The following is a 22,351-nucleotide window of genomic DNA, read 5'->3' as shown; positions in this document are numbered from 1 at the left end:
TTCCTCCGGAAGTTCCTCCAGGAATTCCTCCGGAAGTTCCTCCAGGAATTCCTCCGGAAGTTCCTCCAGGAATTCCTCTGGAAGTTCTTGCAGGAAGCCTTGGAAGTTCCTCCAGGAATTTCCCCGGAAGTTCCTCCAGGAATTCCTCCGGAAGTTCCTCCAGGAATTCCTCCGGAAGTTCCTCCAGGAATTCCTCCGGAAGTTCCTCCAGGAATTCCTCCGGAAGTTCCTCCAGGAATTCCTCTGGAAGTTCCTCCAGGAATTCCTCCGGAAATTCCTCCAGGAATTCCTCCGGAAGTTCCTCCAGGAATTCCTCCGGAAGTTCCTCCAGGAATTCCTCCGGAAGTTCGTCCAGGAATTCCTCCGGAAGTTCCTCCAGGAATTCCCCCGGAAGTTCCTCCAGGAATTACTCCGGAAGTTCCTCCAGGAATTCCTCCGGAGGTTCTTCCAGGAATTCCTCCGGAAGTTCTTCCAGGAATTCCTCCGGAAGTTCCTCCAGGAATTCCTCCGGAAGTTCCTCCAGGAATTCCTCCGGAAGTTTCTCCAGGAATTCCTCCGAAAGTTCCTCCAGGAATTCCTCCGGAAGTTCCTCCAGGAATTCCTCCAGAAGTTCCTCCAGGAATTCCTCCGGAAGTTCCTCCAGGAATTCCTCCGGAAGTTCCTCCAGGAATTCCTCCGGAAGTTCCTCCAGGAATTCCTCCGGAAGTTCCTCCAGGAATTCCTCCGGAAGTTCCTCCAGGAATTCCTCCGGAAGTTCCTCCGGAAGTTCCTCCAGGAATTCCTCCGGAAGTTCCTCCAGGAATTCCTCCGGAAGTTCTTCCAGGAATTCCTCCGGAAGTTCTTCCAGGAATTCCTCCGGAAGTTCCTCCGGAAGTTCCTCCGGAAGTTCCTCCAGGAATTCCTCCGGAAGTTCCTACAGGAATTCCTCCGGAAGCTCCGGAAGCTTGTCCGGAAATTCCTCCGAGAATTCCTCCAGGAACTTCTGCAGAAGCGCCTGCTGGAATTGTTCCGGTAATTCATTCAAAAAGTTTTCATGAATACCTCCGAAAGTTCCTCCAGGAGTTCTTTCAGAAGTTGCTCCGGAAGTTTCTCCGGAAGTTTCTACTGAAGTTCCTTCAGAAGTTCCTCCAGGAATTCCTCCAGAAGTTCCTCCAGGAATCCCTCCGGAAGTTCCTCCAGGAACACAGAAATAACCACGACGATTTTCAGATATGTCTTCTGAATCATTCCGAAATTCACATGAAATTGCACTAAACCCACCTCAGGGGAATTTTTCGGAAAAATTGTCCAGGAATTCTTGAAGATCTTCTTATGGAAACTAAATTGGGAAATCAAGATCAAGAAAATTTTATGCGCATTCCTCTGGGAATTCTTGCAGAAATTCGTACGCCATAATGCCTCCAAGGATTCTTCCGGAAAGTCGTCTACAAATTCCTCCAAGAATCTCTTCGCCAATTCCCACGGACACTTCTGAGTTTCTCCAAGAGTTCATTCTAAAAATTCCTCCTTAAACATCATAAGGAAAATAATCCGGAGATTCTCACGGTTTTTCTTCAGAGACTTATTTGGGAACTCTCAAAGAATTCTCTCAAAAATACCTACAAGAACATCCGCGAGAATCGCTCAAAGTTCTGCTCCGGGAAATTCTTCTCTAATGAAGAATTCACGTCCGAGTTTTTGTAGGAATATGCGAAGGAGTTTATAAAAGCTTTTGATGATCAATACATGAAGTATTTCTTGAAGATATTTTTGGAGAAATTTTCAAAGGAATTCCTAAAAGATTTTCTGTCGAAATGCTAGAAGTAGACGTATTAGTTCATAAATAACTTCAAAAAAAGATTGCCGAATTTTCAAACAATTTTTAAATGAAATTCTGAAACATTTTCAGACCGAAATATTCTAGAACGTACCAGGAGAAGTTCTAGGAGTAATTCATTGAATTCTTGAAGAACAATTCTCTTATTTTCTGAATAAATAAAAGTCAGGCGCATTTTGTTTGAAGAAACATTGTTATGTTTGACCGAGCATACGTTAACAAGGGATCTAGCGGCTCTCCAACAAACAATTCAGGGTAAATAACCCTAGCAGCACGGCTCTGTCCCAGTGTGGGGATGTAATGCCAATAAGAAGAAGAAGAAGAAAGCTACTTGCTTAGATGAAAAAAGTCTGTTGTTAATGAAGTAAGCCCTTCATCAGCTTTCAATTTTGTTGGGTGTATACTTTATTGGAAATGAGAATATTAACTGCATAATTATAAAGCAGATAATTGTCATATGAACGTGGCTGAAAATACGTATTTCCTACAAGAGATAAATACATCTAGACAAGACTTAACGGCAGTGTTGTCCTACACTCAGTGCAAAAAAATCTGCTCCTTGATTTTATTCCATCTAAACGATTTTATAATCTTAGCTAAGTAAATGTAATTAATAGAGGGATATTTGAATTTTCTAAATGTCTTGTCAAACTATTGAAAAAATGCACACCAGAGCCTCAGTAGCGCGCGCACTGAAAATACACTGGAGTGTTTTCACTGGAGTGTATTTTCAGCGCGCACGCTCCTGTTGCTCTGGTGTGCATTTTTTTGACAGTTTGACATGACATTTAGAAAATTCAAATATCCTTCTATTAGTTACACTTACTTAGGGGCCGTACACATATTACGTAAGCACTTATGGGGGGAGGGGGGGTTGGTCAATATATTACGCTCCATATAAATAAAAAATCATTTGTATGAAAAAAATCTTACATGGGGGGAGGGCGGGTCGAAAAACCCAGAAAAAATGCTTACGTAATATGTGTACGACCCCTTAGTTAAGACTATAAAATCGTTTAGATGGAGTAAAATCAAAGAGCAGATTTTTTCGCACTGAGTGTAGGACAACACTGCTTAACGGTAAAAATGCCATCGGTGTGGTAAAAAATATTCGGCGGCGTGATCAATTTTCTTACGGCAGCGCGCCGGCGTGAAAACATCGTTAGCGTCGGTGACGAGGCGCAGCGGCGCACAGGTCTAGTTATTTTATGTTATTCTTCAATAACATAGGAATATCACAGCAAAATTTGTTATTATTATGTTATTTGTTTGTTATTCACCTCTATCCGGGTTATGGCCTGGTACCCTTCAAGAATATTGTTTAGAATTATTTTGTTGAAGACCTGTGAAGTTGGAAAACCATCTGCTTGCAAACGTTAAAATACTTGAAAACTCGAAAAAAAAACCAGATTTATCCACCTAGCAGTGATTGTACCTTTCTCGTACATTATTGAACAATCCAACCCGGAAAATTAGTTGAAATGCTGAGTTATTTGTGAGTGTATTTTTAACAGTTCTAAGTAAAGTATTATTAGCGTGTGCGTTTTATTCTATTAGCTTTTTTATTATGCTGCAGAAGCATTGGTGCACGCTATCAAAGCTTGTTGCGAGTGTTGCGAGTAGAAGAGCTTGGATGGGATGATTCTATAAAGCATTTTATAACATGTTAGGACTTATTCACAATGTATCATAACTATTTGAATATTTAGAATTTTTCGGAATGTGCAATCGTTATGAAATTCAATAGTGATCAATTACGCTTTATTCTTTGTCGATTGCAACTTTCTGCGAGAGAATCAGTTAAAAATTACTATGTGAAAATTGACTAATGTTTTTAATCGCACATGTGCACAAACACACATGCACACGGACAGACGGACGTTTGCTGCGTGCATGCGATGCCACCATGCCTAGGAAAGTCCACCCCAAGATTCTTTTATGTACAGGTTATCCGACTTGTCAATATCCCCACCTCAGCCATCTTGGATTTTTGTATGGAATTTATGCTCGTTTGTTTACGTTTTGCACTGAAAATGTATGTTTCCCCCCCGCGCTGGTTATTCCCATCTACTGACGAAGTCGGATAACCTGTACATAAAAAAATCTTGGTCCACCCTAGGAATGGGAGGCCACCGGCTTACTGGTGGACTCAAGTAATTGCGAACTTAAGCCGCGCCTGCCTACGGGCAAGGAGGCGGATGCAGCGAGCACGCGTGTTGAACGACGATTGGCGTTTGTGGCTGCTAGAGCCGCTCTGAAGACTGAGATTAGATCAAGCAAAAAAGCCTGCTTCGAAAGCCTGTGTCAAAGTGCCAACGCGAATCCATGGGGTGACGCCTATAGGGTCGTAATAGCCAAGACACGTGGGGTGATGGCCCCTACAGAGCGGTCTCCAGAGATGCTGGAGAGGATCATCGCGGGGCTCTTCCCACGTCACGATCCAAATCCCTGGCCTCCCTTTGTGGAGCTGCCACGGGCCAGGGTGGCCGACGAGGGAAGAGTAACGGTGGCGGAACTTGCGGGGATTGCACAGTCCCTCAGTGTAGGTAAGGCGCCAGGACCGGATGGTATTCCGAACCTGGCCATCAAAGCGGCCATTGCTGAGGCTCCCGAGATGTTCAGATCTGTCATGCAGAGATGCCTGGACGAGGGAGTCTTCCCTGAATCATGGAAAAGGCAGAGCTTGGTCCTATTGCCAAAGGCGGGAAAACCACCGGGGGATCCGCCGGCATATAGACCAATATGCCTGCTTGATACGGCGGGAAAGGTGCTCGAGAAGATCATCCTCAACAGGTTGTTGATACGCACGGAGGGTGCGGATGGTCTATCGAGTAACCAGTTTGGCTTCCGAAAGGGTAAGTCGACCGTAGACGCTATCTTGTCGGTTACCAAATCCGCGGAGATAGCTATCCAGCGTAAGAGGAGGGGAGTTCGCTATTGTGCAGTAGTGACTCTCGACGTGAGGAATGCTTTCAATAGTGCCAGTTGGGCAGCTATTGCAGATGCGCTCCTGCGTCTTGGAATTCCCGAGTACCTGTACAAGATTCTCGGAAGCTACTTCCAGAATCGAGTACTGGTATACGACATGGAGGTGGGTCGGAAGTGCGTTGACATAACCTCAGGGGTTCCGCAAAGTTCCATACTGGGTCCAGTGTTATGGAACGTCATGTACGACGGTGTCTTGAGGTTGAAGTTCCCGGTGGGCGTGGTAAACGTCGGCTTCGCTGACGATATTACGCTGGAGGTCTACGGCGAATCGATCGAAGAGGTGGAGTTGACTGTAGCCCACTCGATCGCAATTGTGGAGGAGTGGATGTCCTTACAGGCCATGTTTGCTTCAGACAGTACCTACACCGCACAGTGGCTAAAACCGTGTTTTAAGCGCGTTTAATTAATATCACCTTTATTATGCAGTTTAGCGTAACGGTCTCTTCGAGACATTTGATCAGTAAGTAAATGCGCTTCTTTGAAGGTATTTAGCTTACTGATCAATCCCCCTAAAAGTGAGATAAAAATTTTGTTTTTTCTGCTTTCTGCTTTTCTGCTGGACAAGGTTAATGTCTTCACAAAAGTTGTAGTAAAAGTTCTCCTGAAAAACATTGTCGAAGACACCGAGTTCTTAATTTCATTACTTTTGAAGATTTGTTACATTTTACTCCGACAACCCCCTAAAAATAATTTTTCCATCATAGATTTTTTATTTTCGATTCTACATTTTTTGCATGATCTAGAAAGTTATAGATAATAACAAAATACGTCGTTTGGTGATAATTGCACCTTAAAAACTTGAAAAATAAAAAAGTTATAACAGTTTTAATGGATTTTTTAGTCATATTTGATGTAGTTGTAACTAAGTATAGGGCAAATTGTGGCAAACAATCTCATACGCATATCAAAGTACAAGTAATGGACTTTAATTTAATACTTAAATTGTCGAGTTGTAAGCGAATGTAAGACATGTTTGAACAAATAACTTTTATTGCAATATTAGAAGTGTATTAATGAAAATGCATTCAAGAAGTTGCTTTGCTTATTTAAGATACTGCACAAAATCATTTTAAAGCATTCAATTCGCTAATCGCTGTCGCTATTTCCACTGCCACTGTTGTCACTGTTTATGCTGCTATTTGAAAAGTTCTTCAGAAGAGTTTTTGCGTCCTCCGAAAACGAATATTTCGCTTTTTTGGGCCATCCGCGAATACTACTTATTAACGGATCAGATGAAACGAGTAGCATATTCAAAACATCACGGTTCGTTGCTTGTCCGCATTAAACCGCATTTGAATATTCTTTTTGCGTTCTAACATGTTCTCCTTATCTTCACCGCGTGACTGCCATTTCTTCGTTTCCAGTTGATATGCTACATGGATGAAGTACTCAAAAAATCGTATCCATGCGTGCAGAGGCGACAGACCATACTGAAATGCTTCCCTGTCTTCTTCAAGTTGTCGAACTTTGTCTATATCGTTCATTTCCGTTGGCTTCGCCAAGCAGATGAAGCATCTTTGAGATGATTTTGTACCTGTTAATGCCGAACATATCTTTCCATCTACCATAGTTAGCAACATACAATAATTAATACGTAGGTACCGTCCATATTTTGTAAACTCTGTTGGTGACAACTTTTTAATTTGTCTTTCGATGTATTCTTTCTCATAAACTGCCAGCTCTGTGGTTTCGGACACCATTTGAATTCTTATCGGACGTCACAGCCGAGTCGAGGATGGATGGGTATTGCTAAAGAATACTTTGGCATTCGCTTCAGCAAGTATCGGGACCAAAGATGTTATGAACACATTTCCATCATTTTTCGAACCGTCATCGTTCTCGAATTTTTGATTATACTCATTGTTTCCTGTGCATCCATCCATTCCCCATTTGACTGTTAACGTGATGTTTAGCAGTTCCTCATCAGTGAAGTCGTCCAACACTTCCTCGTTCGCATCAATGATACGCTTTGATGTATGATCAAGAAGTTTTTGTAGTCTGACTTCCGCACATGTGTCACTGACTGTTTTAGCAGAATCATCTGGATAGCAGCTTTTTTTAGCTTCTGTTATGTGGTGGTATGGTGGATACAATTTTGCGTTTCGCTCCTTAGCTCCCGATTGAATTTTTATGTACTGTGACTTGGTCAGTTTGGCGTCAATGAACAAAGCCAAAGCTTCAGCACCATTGTATTGAAAAACAGGGTATTTTAATGATTTTTTCCATGCTTCGGAAATCCTTGTTGCACACGATGGGGTTGTCTGTGTAGCTTCCTTCACTATATTAGCAGCATGGGTTTGTCCTGATTCGCGAAGCTTAACTTGAGTTGCAAATGCAAGTACTTCGGTTGGGAACTCTTTACGAATGGCTTCTGTTTTTCTTCTCTTTGTGGATTCGCCACACTTTTCGAAAGGCGTTGGCCTACGACCAATCTTGGCATTCTTTGATGTCGATGGAATCATATTCAGGATGCTCGGGGGAAGAACGAACGGTTTATCAAGAAACTTACCATGATGCAGCAAAACCTTGGACTCTGTTCGATGGTGCTTAATCCACAGTTTGTTGAATATATCGCAGGTAACTTTAATATGTATTTCAACCTTCTTGGCGATTTCCAGCATAATATCTGGACCAATCAAATACGTTTTATAAACTTCATTAAAAACATTTTGGTTTTTTCTCGACAGGTTGCGCCATCCTGTTTTCCATACAGAAAACAGATGGCGATTTTGAATTTCCATTGACTGATTAGCTATGTATAAAATAGCAAATTTAAATAGATTTGATTACAGTGTTTTGATATTCTACATACCACCGGCAGCCATTTATAAAATCAATAACTTTTTTAGTCTAAAAAACAACAATCAGGCTAGAAGTTAAGACCTACACGCTAGTTCGTTCGGTGTGAAGACGAAATACCAAGAGGGGTAGGCGTAAATAGATTGGCCTACCATGACATAGGGATGTGAACAACAGTGCAAAATCATTAGATAATTATTCTCACAATTTCTTTGATATGAGCATATTATTTACATATTTTATCCGGTAAGCAGATATCGAGAACTCAGCACCCGAAAAATTTCAAGACAAGCAACGGACCGTGATGTTTTGGATATGCTACTCGTTTCATCTGAACCGTTTATAAATATAACTCGTGGATGGCCCATAAAAAAGCGAAATATTCGTTTTCAGAGGACGCAAAAACTCTTCTGAAAAGGAGAACTTTTCATATAGCAGCTTAAACAAAGATAATAGTGACAGTGAAAATAGCTACAGCGTTTAGCGAATTTAATGCTTTTAAATTATTTTGTGTAGTATCTTAAATAAGCAAAGCAACTTCTTGAATGCATTTTCATTAATACACTTCTAATATAGCAATAAAAGTTATTTGTTCAAACATGTCTTACATTCGCTTACAACTCGACAATTCAAGTATTAAATTAAAGTCCATTATTTGTACTTTGATATGCGTATGAGATTGTTTGCCACAATTTGCCTTATACTTAGTTACAACTACATCAAATATGACTAAAAAATCCATTAAAACTGTTATAACTTTTTTATTTTTCAAGTTTTTAAGGTGCAATTATCACCAAACGACGTATTTTGTTATTATCTATAACTTTCTAGAACATGCAAAAAATAGAATTGAAAATAAAAAAGCTATGATGGAAAAACCATTTTTAGGGGGTTGTCGGAATAAAACGTAACAAATCTTCAAAAGTAACGAAATTACGAACTCGGTGTCTTCGACAAAGTTTTTCAGGAGAACTTTTACTACAACTTTTGTGAAGACATTAACCTTGTCCATTGTAAAGCAGAAAAAGAAAATTGTTATCTCACTTTTAGAGGGATTGATCAGTAAGCTGAATACCTTCAAAGAAGCGCATTTACTTACTGATCAAATGTCTCGAAGAGACCATTACGCTAACTTGCATAATAAAGGTGATATTAATTAAACGCGCTTAAAACACGGTTTTAGCCACTGTGCACCGGTTCGGACACTCGGCCTCGCTCGAGTGTCCGGTGTGCACAGGTTTAAAGGAAACGGCGGAACACGTGTTGTTCGTGTGCCCGCGTTTTCGCACAATGCGTGACCACATGCTTGCCACATGTGGTCTGGACACTACCCCGGACAACCTAGCCCGGAGGTGAAGATGAAGTTGGCTGGAACGCCGTTTTATCGGCTATTTCCAAATCGTCTCGGAGCTACACAGAAGGTGGCGTGTGGACTCGAGGAATGGCTAGTTCAGGCGCAAATAAGAGGTGGTCCAAGGGTTCGGAGTCGGCTTCATGGGTTATACCGGTGGTCATGCCCTGTGGTCGAACTCGATCCTTTTATCGAACAAGTGGCAACATGGTATCGTCGCTTTCGCGGCGTCGGTTAACCGGGCGGGTTCCGAGCCCGAGGACGAAAAGGGATCCTCGTCAAGGCTGAGGCAGGCGTAGGCACCGCGTCGGCAAGTTCCTCTGTGTGTTGGCGAATAGGCCCTATCGCAGAGAGGTCAATTTGGGGTGCACGCGGCATCATCATTCTTGATACCAGTCGTGCAGAGGGAAGCAGGTGCGAAGTCGACCCTTCCCACCTTCCGAGGACATAGGGCGTGGTAAGGCCACCTGGAAAGCCGGCAATGCGCTGACACGATACCATGGTGTTCTTTTAAAAAAGCGAGTCATGATGTTCGATGCAAGGACACGCAGCTAACCTCGAGGGAGCGTTGTGCACTAGCCCCCCTTTGAAGCATTACTTTCTGGTTGTACCGAAGGGACGATGGGCTTGGCGGCAATGGAAACGGTTTAGCGGGTCGGGGATGCAGTCCTGCCTCCCTCGTTTGCTGTTGGAGGTGGCCCCTAACCCCGCACTTCCTGGACAACCCAGGATGTTGAGCAGACCATTGCTTAGCAAGAAAAAAAAAGACAGACGTTTGCTCAGTTCGTCAAGCTAAGTCGATTGGTATATAACACTATGGGTCTCTGAGCCTTCTATAAAAAGTTCTATTTTGGAGTGAAATGTACAACTTTGTTGAACGAGAAAGGCAAAAACAGTACCGTCATCGGGGTTGAGAATAGGTCATCGCTCGCACCGGCAGCCTGGAGGTCGTAGAGCAAAATCCGTCAAAAATGTCTCTTATATTTTGGTTTTCTTGCCCTCAGATACATTCAATCCATTCTGCAAGTATTCTGAATAGTAGAAACAGTGACCCATTGTCACCCCCGACGACGATAGCAAAACAATTCTATCCAGTAGAAAATATTTAATGACCAACAGAAATGATTGAAGTTTCATTTATCACATATATTATGTAGCTTACCTGTCACTTGGATGATCTTCTCCGGTGGTTTACTGAACTCGAACGGATTCCTCACCGCTTGCCATGCCTGCACAGGAAGAACATAGAATAGAAAGGATAATGTGAGAGCAATCCCTGCATTGATTGCATAGCGGCATAGAAAACAAACAAATATATGTGACCATGTGGTACAGCAATGCCATGGGGAACGATGTGACGAGGAAGTTGTCTCGACACTCCATAAATCTGTTAAACAGTGCCGCAAGGATGCGTTGGAGTGCCGTTGTCCGATGTGCTAAATTGTTCATCACCGACAGCGATAAATTGGATGCCAACGGACGCTGAAGTGCTTGCGAAATACTTGATTGTAATCAAAGAGTATGTGTTCCACGCTTGAATAAGAACAACATAATAACCACAACATGATTAATTGTGTTGTAACCACACACGACATTGACCATGGCTATAAATCTACAATAATGAAGATGTAACATTCCATAAATAATTCAGGAATTAGAAAGGAATTCAAACCTTTCCAGACAGCTGCGGCTATTTTTGGTTATTCATCAATTCATCTAACTATCCTATCCACCTTCCATTTTCCATTTTTGCAGCAATTTAGATAATTTTGTCTTGCATATTCTATTGGAACCAATAACACTCTCGATAATTTTATCAAATTAAAAATCTGGACCAAAACGGGACAGTTACCCTGCTTTATTTGTATCTTTATCTTTATTCCTAAGATGCCGTACCTTCATTGTCACACATTCGTTGAAATACAATCGTATTTCGTATTACTGCAAATTGTACAAATTAGTAGACTTCAATGAAATCAAAGTCGTCGCCTTGAATTGAGTGAACATTTCAATGAACAAATTCCATCGAATGACATCATATAAACTGGCACGATTGAACCTCTCGGTCCCATAAACCATTCGCAACTTATCGTTGATTGTCATAAATCAACCAAACATACCCTTTCTGCAGGTATTAGCAATTAGTGAACTGATTTAGCGATGCTCCTATGCCATTTGGTATCATGATAACAGCAGCCAAACAATCCAAGAGCAATTATTCGTTCCGAGTTGCTACATTTCCAGGACATATGCTCATTGCCCAGCAAAAGTGATGCACAAGGTGCACATATTCAGACAAACGAGTTCCTCCAACGCAGCTCTGCTGGCGTGGGAACAGCCGGTTGATTTATGGAAAATCGCTATTGCCCCTTCCGGAGGTCGCCGAGGCGGTACTCATTGTAAGTCGTTTTCACGACGGTTAGCACGAGGAAAGTCACACATTTGCAAGTCGGTGCTTCCAAGATGGGTAGCGAATGTGAATATCGGAAAATGAGGATAGATGGATGGTTGATGGAATATTGATTGAATAAATGTTTGTTTCGTGCGATGCCAATAATGGTTATTGGGTGGGCGGCCGCTAGTATTTGCGTAAAACGGGATCGTGAATGAACAGATGACGTCGGAACAGTGCCCGATTTCTTGGCTCTTTGGCTGATGTGTAGAAGATACTTAGCTGCCTTCATACATATGATGCTCCATTATGGCCTGGTTATGCAAAATCATGACGCCGCCGCTTCGCACAGAAGCATGCTCAACAAGAGCCTGGCGTGATTTGAGAAAGATTTGTGTTAGAATTGCAAAAAGTTTTTCACTGCGACTTTGAATTCCCACTTTTCACATTAGAAATCATTATCATGAGATTGTTGAATCTAATTTGCACATGGGGAAATGTGGTTTGCATATTTTGTCGATTCGTGTTAGAATTTCTCATCTTGATCCCATCGCAGTAGAAAACCTTTAGGCAACCTTGATGAAAATCAAAAAAAAATCGGCAATAAGCAGCACATACAATTCAACAGTAGCAATAAGTGCTTGTACAAAGAATATCCATAGAAGGTTGGAGATGGCTAATACACAAATGAAAGTCAAAAATATGAAAGATGGTGGTGAAAATTTTATTGGAAGAAAAATTCACGATCAAGCAGATAAAGAAAACAAAGCAGTAGGAAGCGCAAATGCAATACTGAGAACAGACATAGGCAGCGTTTAAAAGAAAAGCTGAGAGAATAATAACAACAACATAAATTGAAACCAACGAAGTTCTAAATTAATTGAATTCAAATTCAAACCAAATTCCAAACAAATCCTATCTAAATCCAATCCAAATCCAATCCAAATCCAATCCCAATCCAATCCCATTCCAATCAAAATCCAATCCAAATCCAATTCAAATCCAATCCAAATCCAATCCAAATCCTATCCAAATCCAATCCAAATCCAATCAAAATCCAATCAAAATTCATTTCAAATGCAATCCAAATCCAATCCAAATCCAATCCAAATCCAATCAAAAACCAATCAAAATCAAAACCAAATCCAATCCGAATTCAACCCAAATACCATCCAAATCCAATCCAAATTAAAATACAATCCAAATTAAAATACAAACCAAAATAAAATCCAATCCGAATCCAATCCAAATCCAATCCAAATCCAATCCAAATCCAATCCAAATCCAATCCAAATTCAATCCAAATCCAATCCAAATCCAATCCAAATCCAATCAAAAACCAATCAAAATCAAAACCAAATCCAATCCGAATTCAACCAAAATACCATCCAAATCCAATCCAAATCCAATCCAAATCCAAATCCAATCCAAATCCAATCCAAATCCAATCCAAATCCAATCCAAATCCAATCCAAATCCAAACCAAATCCAATCCAAATCCAATCCAAATGCAATCCAAATCCACTCCAAATTAAAATACAAACCAAAATAAAATCCAATCCAAATTCAATCCAAATCCAATCCAAATCCATTCCAAATCCAATCCAAATCCAATCCAAATCCAATCCAAATCCAATCCAATCATCCAATCCAAATCCAATCCAAATCCAATCCAAATCCAATCCAACCAAACCAATCCAACCAATCCAACCAAACCAAATCCAACACAACCAAATCCAATCCAAACCAATCCACATCCAATCCAAACCAATCCAAACCAAACCAATCCAAACCCAATCCAAACCAATCCAAACCAATCCAAACACAATCCGAACCAATCCAAACCAACCAAACCACCCAAACCAATCCAATCCAAACCAATCCAAACCAATCCAACCACCCAAACCAATCCAAACCAATCCAAACCAATCCAAACCAATCCAAACCAATCTAAACCAATCCAAACCAACTGAATCCAATCCAAACCAATCCAAACCAATCCAAACCAACGCAAACCAATCCAAATTAAAACCAATTAAAAATCCAAAACCAATCCAAACCCAATCCAAACCAGTCCAAACCAATCAAACCAACCAATCCAAACCAATCCAAACCAATCCAAATTCAATCCAAATCCCATCCAACCAAACCAATCAAAACCAATCCAAATCCCATCAAAATCCACACCAAACCAATCCAATCCAACCAAATGCAATCCAAACCAATCCAAACCAATCCAAACCAACCCAAACCAATCCAAACACAATCCAAACCAATCCAAACCAATCCAAACCAACCAATCCAAACCAATCCAAACCAATCCAAACCAATCCAAACCAATCCAAATCCAATCCAAACCAACCAAACCAATCCAAACCAACCAAACCAATCCAAACCAATCCAAACCAATCCAAACCAACCCAAACCAATCCAAACCAATCCAAACCAACCAAACCAATCCCAAACCAACCAAACCAACCAAACCAATCCAAACCAACCAAACCAATCCAAACCAACCAAACCAATCCAAACCAACCAAACCAATCCAAACCAATCCAAACCAAACCAATCCAAACCAATCCAAACCAATCCAAACCAACCAAACCAATCCAAATCCAATCCAAATCCAATCCAAATCCAATCCAATCCAAATCCAATACAAATCCAATTCCAACCCAAATCCAATCCAAATCCAATCCAAATCCAATCCAAATCCTATCCAAACGAAAATCCAATCCAAATTTAAATCCAGTTAAAATTAAAATCCAATCCAAACCCAAATGCAATCCAAATCCAATCCAAATCCAATCCAAATCCTATCCAAATTAAAATCCAATCCAAATTAAAATCCAATCCAAATTAAAATACAATCCAAATTGAAATCCAATCCAATTCTAATCCAATCAAAACCCAATCCAATCCAAATCCAATCCAAATCCAATCAAAATCCAATCCAAATCCAATCCAAATCCAATCCAAATTCAATCCAAATCCAAATCCATTCCAAATCCAATCCAAATACAATGCAAATGCAATCCAAATCCACTCCAAATTAAAATACTAACCAAAATAAAATCCAATCCAAATCCAATCCAAATCCAATCCAAATCCAATTCAAATCCAATCCAAATCCAATCCAAATCCAGTCCGAATCCAATCCAAATCCAATCCAAACCAACCAAACCAATCCAAACCAATCCAAACCAATCCAAACCAATCCAAACCAACCCAAACCAACCAAATCCAATCCAAATCCAATCCAAATCCAATCCAAATCCAATCTAAATCCAATCCAAATCCAATCTGAATCCAATCCAAATCCAATCCAAATCCAATCCAAATCCAATGCAAATCCAATCCAAATTAAAATCCAATTAAAATCAAAATCCAATCCAAACCCAATCCAATTCCAATCCAAATCAATCCAAATCCAATCCAAATCCAATCCAAATCCAATCCAAATCCAATCCAAATCCAATCCAAATCCAATCAAAATCCAATCCAAATCCAATCCAAACCCAATCCAAATCCAATCCAAACCAATCCAAACCAATCCAAACCAATCCAATCCAAACCAACACAAACCAATTCCAACCAAACCAATCCAAACCAATCCAAATCCAATTCAACTCCAATCCAAACCAATCCAAACCAATCCAAATCCCATCCAAATGAAAATCCAATCCAAATTTAAACCACCAAAATTAAAACCAATCCAAACCCAAACGCAATCCAAACCAATCCAAACCAATCCAAACCAGTCCGAACCAATCCAAACCAATCCAAACCAATCCAAACCAATCCAAACCAATCCAAACCAATCCAAACCAATCCAAACCAATCCAAACCAATCCAAACCAATCCAAACCAATCCAAACCAATCCAACCAAACCAATCCAAACCAACTGAACCAATCCAAACCAACCAAACCAATCCAAACCAATGCAAACCAACCAATCCAAATTAAAACCAATCAAAATCCAAACCAATCCAAACCCAATCCAATTCCAAACCAAATCAATCCAAACCAATCCAAACCAATCCAAATGCAACCAAATCCAATCCAAACCAACCAAACCAATCCAAACCAATCCAAACCAATCCAAACCCAATCCAAACCAATCCAAATCCAATCCAAACCAATCCAAACCAATCCAATCCAAACCAACACAAACCAATTCCAACCAAACCAATCCAAACCAATCCAAACCAACTAATTCCAATCCAAATCCAATCCAAATCCAATCCAAATCCTATCCAAATGAAAATCCAATCCAAATTTAAATCCAATTAAAATTAAAATCCAATCCAAACCCAAATGCAATCCAACCAATCCAAACCCCATCCAACCAAACCAATCCAAATTAAAACCAACCAAATCCAAACCAATCCAACCTCCAATCCAATCAAACCCAATCCAATCCAAATCCAATCCCAAACCAATCAAACCAATCCAAATCCAATCCAAACCAATCCAAATCCAAACCGATCCAAACCAATCCAACCATTCCAAACGCAATCCAACCAACCCAAACCAAAATACAAACCAAAACAATCCAATCCAAACCAATCCAAACCAATCCAAACCAATCCAAACCAATCCAAACCAATCCAAACCAATCCAAACCAATCCACATCCAATCCAAACCAATCCAAACCAACCAAACCAATCCAAACCAATCCAAACCAACCAACCAAACCAACCAAACCAATCCAAACCAACCAAACCAACCAAACCAATCCAAACCAACCAAACCAACCAAACCAATCCAAACCAATCCAAACCAATCCAAACCAATCCAAACCAATCCAAACCAACCAAACCAATCCAAACCAATCCAAACCAACCCAAACCAACCCAAACCAATCCAAACCAATCCAAACCAACCAAACCAATCCAAACCAACCAATCCAACCAAACCCAAACCAATCCAAACCAATCCAAACCCATCCAAACCAACCAAACCAATCCAAATCCAACCAAACCAATCAAACCAACATCAAAATCCAACCAAATGCAATCCAACCAATCCAAACCAATCCAAACCAATCCAAACCAATCCAAACCAATCCAAACCAATCCAAACCAATCCAAACCAATCCAAACCAATCCAAACCAATCCAAACCAACCAAACCAATCCAAACCAATCCAAACCAACCAAACCAATCCAAACCAATCCAAACCAACCAAACCAATCCAAACCAACCAAACCAATCCAAACCAACCAAACCAATCCAAACCAATCCAAACCAATCCAAACCAACCAAACCAACCAAACCAATCCAAACCAACCAAACCAATCCAAACCAATCCAAACCAATCCAAACCAATCCAAACCAATCCAAACCAAACCAATCCAAACCAATCCAAACCAATCCAAACCAATCCAAACCAATCCAATCCAAACCAACACAAACCAATTCCAACCCAAACCAATCCAAACCAATCCAACCAATCCAAATCCCATCCAAACGAAAAACCGATCCAGATTTAAATCCAGTTAACATTAAAATCCAATCCTAACCCAAATGCAATCCAAATCTAATCCAAATCCAATCCAAATCCTATCCAAATTAAAATCCAATCCAAATTAAAATCCAATCCAAATTAAAATCCAATCCAAATTGAAATCCAATCCAATTCTAATCCAATCAAAACCCAATCCAATCCAAATCCAATCCAAACCAATCCAAACCAATCCAAACCAACCAAACCAAACCAATCCAACCAAACCAATCCAACCATTCCAAACCAACCAACCAATCCAAACACAATGCAAACCAATCCAACCAATCCAAACCAAAAACCAACCAAACCAATCCAATCCAAACCAATCCAAACCAATCCAAACCAACCAAACCAATCCAAACCAATCCAAACCAGTCCGAACCAACCAAACCAACCAAACCAATCCAAACCAATCCAAACCAATCCAAACCAATCCAAACCAATCCAAACCAATCCAACCAAACCAATCCAAACCAACTGAACCAATCCAAACCAATCCAAACCAATCCAAACCAACGCAAACCAATCCAAATTAAAAACCAACCAAAAACCAAACCAATCCAAACCCAATCCAATTCCAACCAAACCAATCCAAACCAATCCAAACCAATCCAAATGCAATCCAAACCAATCCAAACCAATCCAAATCCAATCCAAATCCAATCCAAATCCAATCCAAACCCAATCCAAATCCAATCCAAATCCAATCCAAATCCAATCCAAATCCAATCCAATTAAAATCCAATACAAATCCAATTCCAATCCAAATCCAATCCAAATCCAATCCAAATCCAATTCAATTCCAATCCAAATCCAATCCAAATCCAATCCAAATCCTATCCAAATGAAAATCCAATCCAAATTTAAATCCAATTAAAATTAAAATCCAATCCAAACCCAAATGCAATCCAAATCCAATCCAAATCCTATCCAAATTAAAATCCAATCCAAATTAAAATCCAATCCAAATTGAAATCCAATCCAATTCTAATCCAATCAAAACCCAATCCAATCCAAATCCAATCCAAATCCAATCAAAATCCAATCCAAATCCAATCCAAATCCAAATCCGATCCAAATCCAATCCAAATCCATTCCAAATGCAATCCAAATCCACTCCAAATTAAAATACAAACCAAAATAATCCAATCCAAATCCAATCCAAATCCAATCCAAATCCAATCCAAATCCAATCCAAATCCAATCCAAATCCAATCCACATCCAATCCAAATCCAATCCAAATCCAATCCAAATCCAACCAAACCAATCCAAACCAACCAATCCAAACCAATCCAAACCAATCCAAACCAATCCAACCAACCAATCCAAACCAATCCAAACCAATCCAAACCAACCAAACCAATCCAAACCAATCCAAACCAATCCAAACCAATCCAAACCAATCCAAACCAATCCAAACCAACCCAAACCAAACCCAAACCAACCCAAACCAATCCAAACCAATCCAAACCAATCCAAACCAACCAACCAAACCAATCCAAACCAATCCAAACCAATCCAAACCAATCCAAACCAATCCAACCAATCCAAACCAATCCAAACCAATCCAAACCAATCCAAACCAATCCAAACCAATCCAAACCAATCCAAACCAATCCAAACCAATCCAAACCAATCCAAACCAATCCAACCAATCCAACCAATCCAAACCAATCCAAACCAATCCAAACCAATCCAAACCAACCAAACCAATCCAAACCAATCCAAACCAACCAATCCAAACCAATCCAAACCAATCCAAACCAATCCAAACCAATCCAAACCAATCCAAACCAATCCAAATCCAATCCAAACCAATCCAAACCAATCCAAACCAATCCAAACCAATCCAAACCAATCCAAACCAATCCAAACCAACCAAACCAATCCAAACCAATCCAAACCAATCCAAACCAACCAAACCAACCAAACCAACCAAACCAATCCAAATCCAACCAAACCAACCAAACCAATCCAAACCAATCCAAACCAATCCAAACCAATCCAAACCAACCAAACCAATCCAAACCAATCCAAACCAATCCAAACCAATCCAAACCAATCCAAACCAATCCAAACCAACCAAACCAAACCAACCAAACCAATCCAACCAAACCAATCCAAACCAATCCAAACCAACCAAACCACATCCAATCCAAACCAATCCAAACCAACCAAACCAATCCAAACCAATCCAAACCAACCAAACCAATCCAAACCAATCCAAACCAACCCAAACCAATCCAAACCAATCCAAACCAATCCAAACCAACCAAACCAACCAAACCAATCCAAACCAATCCAAACCAATCCAAGTCCAATCCAAACCAATCCACATCCAATCCAAACCAATCCAAACCAATCAAAACCAACCAAACCAATCCAAATCTAATCCAAACCAATCCAAACCAATCCAAAATTAATCCAGATCCAACCAATCCAAACCAACCAAATCCAAACCAACCAAACCAATCCAAACCAACCAAACCAATCCAAACCAACCAAACCAATCCAACCAATCCAACCAAATCCAACCAAACCAATCCAATCCAACCAATCCAACCAACCAAACCAATCCAACCAACCAACCAATCCAAACCAATCCAAACCAATCCAACCAATCCAAACCAATCCAAACCAATCCAAACCAACCAAACCAAACCAATCCAACCAATCCAAACCAACCAAACCAATCCAAACCAATCCAATCCAACCAATCAAACCAATCCAATCCAAACCAATCCAACCACCAAACCCAAACCAATCCAAACCAATCCAAACCAACCAAACCAATCCAAATCCAATCCAAACCAATCCAAACCAACCAAACCAATCCAAACCAATCCAAACCAATCCAAACCAATCCAAACCAATCAAAACCAACCAAACCAATCCAAACCAATCCAAATCCAAACCAATCCAAACCAATCCAAACCAATCCAAACCAATCCAACCAATCCAAACCAATCCAAACCAATCCAAGTCCAATCCAAATCCAATCCAAACCCAATCCAAACCCAATCCAAAGCCAATCCAAACCAATCCAAACCAACCCAAACCAATCCAAACCAATCCAAACCAATCCAATCCAAAGCCAATCCAAACCAATCCAAACCAATCCAAACCAATCCAAACCAATCCAAACCAATCCAAACCAATCCAAACCAACCAATCCAAACCAATCCAAACCAATCCAAAGCCAATCCAAACCAATCCAAACCAATCCAAACCAATCCAAACCAATCCAAATCCAATCCAAACCAATCCAAACCAATCCAAACCAATCCAACCAAACCAATCCAAACCAACCAATCCAAACCAATCCAAACCAATCCAAACCAAACCAATCCAAACCAACCAAACCAACCAAACCAATCCAAACCAATCCAAACCAATCCAAACCAATCCAAACCAATCCAAATCCAATCCAAACCAATCCAAACCAATCCAAACCAATCCAAACCAATCCAAACCAATCCAAACCAATCCAAACCAATCCAAAGCCAATCCAAACCAATCCAAATCCAATCCAAACCAATCCACATCCAATCCAAACCAACGCAAACCAATCCAAATTAAAACCAAACCATCCCAAACATAATCCAAATCCAAACCAACCAAACCAATCCAAACCAATCCAAACCAAACCAATCCAAGTCCAATCCAATCCAAACCAATCCAAACCAATCCAAACCAACCCAAACCAAACCAACCAAACCAATCCAAACCAAACCAACCAAACCAATCCAAACCAATCCAAACCAACCAAACCAATCCAAACCAATCCAAACCAATCCAAACCAACCAAACCAAACCAATCCAATCCAAACCAATCCAAACCAATCCAAACCAATCCAATCAAAACCCAATCCAAACCAATCCAAATTCAATCCAATTCCAACCAATCCAAATCAAACCAAATGCAATCCAAACCAATCGAAACCAATCGAACCAATTCAAACCAATCCAAACCAATCCAAATCCAATCAAACCAATCCAAACCAATCCAAACCAATCCAAATCCAATCCAAACCAATCCAAACCAAACCAAATCCCATCAAACCAATCCAAACCAATCCAAACCAATCCGAATCTAACCAAAGTCGATCCAAACCAACCAAACCAATCCAAACCAAACCAATCCAAACCAATCCAAACCAACCAAACCAACCAAACCAATCCAAACCAATCCAAACCAATCCAAACCAATCCAAACCAATCCAAACCAACCAAACCAACCAAACCAATCCAAACCAATCCAAACCAATCCAAACCAATCCAAACCAATCCATATCCAATCCAAACCAAACCAATCCAAACCAATCCAATCCAAACCAACCAAACCAATCCAAACCAATCCAAACCAAACCAATCCAAACCAATCCAAATTCAATCCAAACCAATCAAACCACCAAACCAATCCAAAGCCAATCCAAACCAACCAAACCAACACAACCAATCCAAGTCCAACCAATCCAAACCCATCCAAACCAATCCAAACTAATCCAAACCAATCCAATCCAAACCTATTCAAACCAATCCAAATCCCATCCAAACCAACCAAACCAATCCAAACCAATCCAAACCAATCCAAACCAATCCAAACCAATCCAAACCAATCCAAACCAATCCAAACCAATCCAAACCAATCCAATCCAAACCCATCCAAACCAATCCAAACCAATCCAAACCAATCCAAACCAACCAAACCAATCCAAACCAATCCAAACCAACCAAACCAATCCAAACCAATCCAAACCAATCCAAACCAACCAATCCAAACCAATCCAAACCAACCAAACCAATCCAAACCAATCCAAACCAACCAAACCAATCCAAACCAATCCAAACCAATCCAAACCAATCCAAACCAATCCAAACCAATCCAAACCAACCAAACCAATCCAAACCAATCCAAACCAATCCAAACCAACCAAACCAACCCAAACCAATCCAAACCAACCAAACTAATCCAATCCAATCCAATCCAATCCAAACCAACCAAACAATCCAAACCAATCCAAACCAATCAAACCAATCCAACCAACCAACCAATCCAAACCAAAACAAACCAATCCAAACCAATCCAAACCCCAATCCAAATCCAAACCAACCAAACCAATCCAAACCAATCCAACCAATCCAAACCAATCCAAACCAATCCAAACCAATCCAAACCAATCCAATCCAATCCAAACACAATCCAAATGCAATCCAAACCAACCAATCCAAACCAATCCAAACTAATCCAAACCAATCCAACCAATCCGAATCTAATCCAAATTTAATCCAACCAATCCAAACCAATCCAAGTCCAAACCAACCAAACCCATCCAAACCAATCCAACCAATCCAAACCAACCAATCCAAACCAATCCAAACCAATCCAAACACAATCCAAACGCAATCCAAACCAATCCAAACCAATCCAACCAATCCAAACCAATCCGAATCCAATCCAAATTTAATCCAAACCAATCCAAACCAATCCAAA

At 40.4% G+C, this 22,351-nt stretch overlaps 1 protein-coding gene across 1 annotated transcript in view; it reads right to left on the bottom strand.

Moving 5' to 3' along the window:
- LOC134205714 (corticotropin-releasing factor-binding protein) overlaps nt 1–22,351 on the bottom strand; it is a 127,466-nt gene that overhangs the window by 54,519 nt on the left and 50,596 nt on the right. Inside the window, exon 3 of the mRNA XM_062681255.1 lies at nt 10,117–10,183. Within this exon, the coding sequence (XP_062537239.1) occupies nt 10,117–10,183 (67 nt within the window). The remainder of the gene's footprint in view (nt 1–10,116; nt 10,184–22,351) is intronic.

Source organism: Armigeres subalbatus, chromosome 1 (assembly GCF_024139115.2).
Source record: "Armigeres subalbatus isolate Guangzhou_Male chromosome 1, GZ_Asu_2, whole genome shotgun sequence".
Lineage (NCBI taxonomy): Eukaryota > Metazoa > Arthropoda > Insecta > Diptera > Culicidae > Armigeres > Armigeres subalbatus.
The sequence above is the reverse complement of the archived record's forward strand: the minus strand, read 5'-3'. Positions and strand labels throughout refer to the sequence as shown.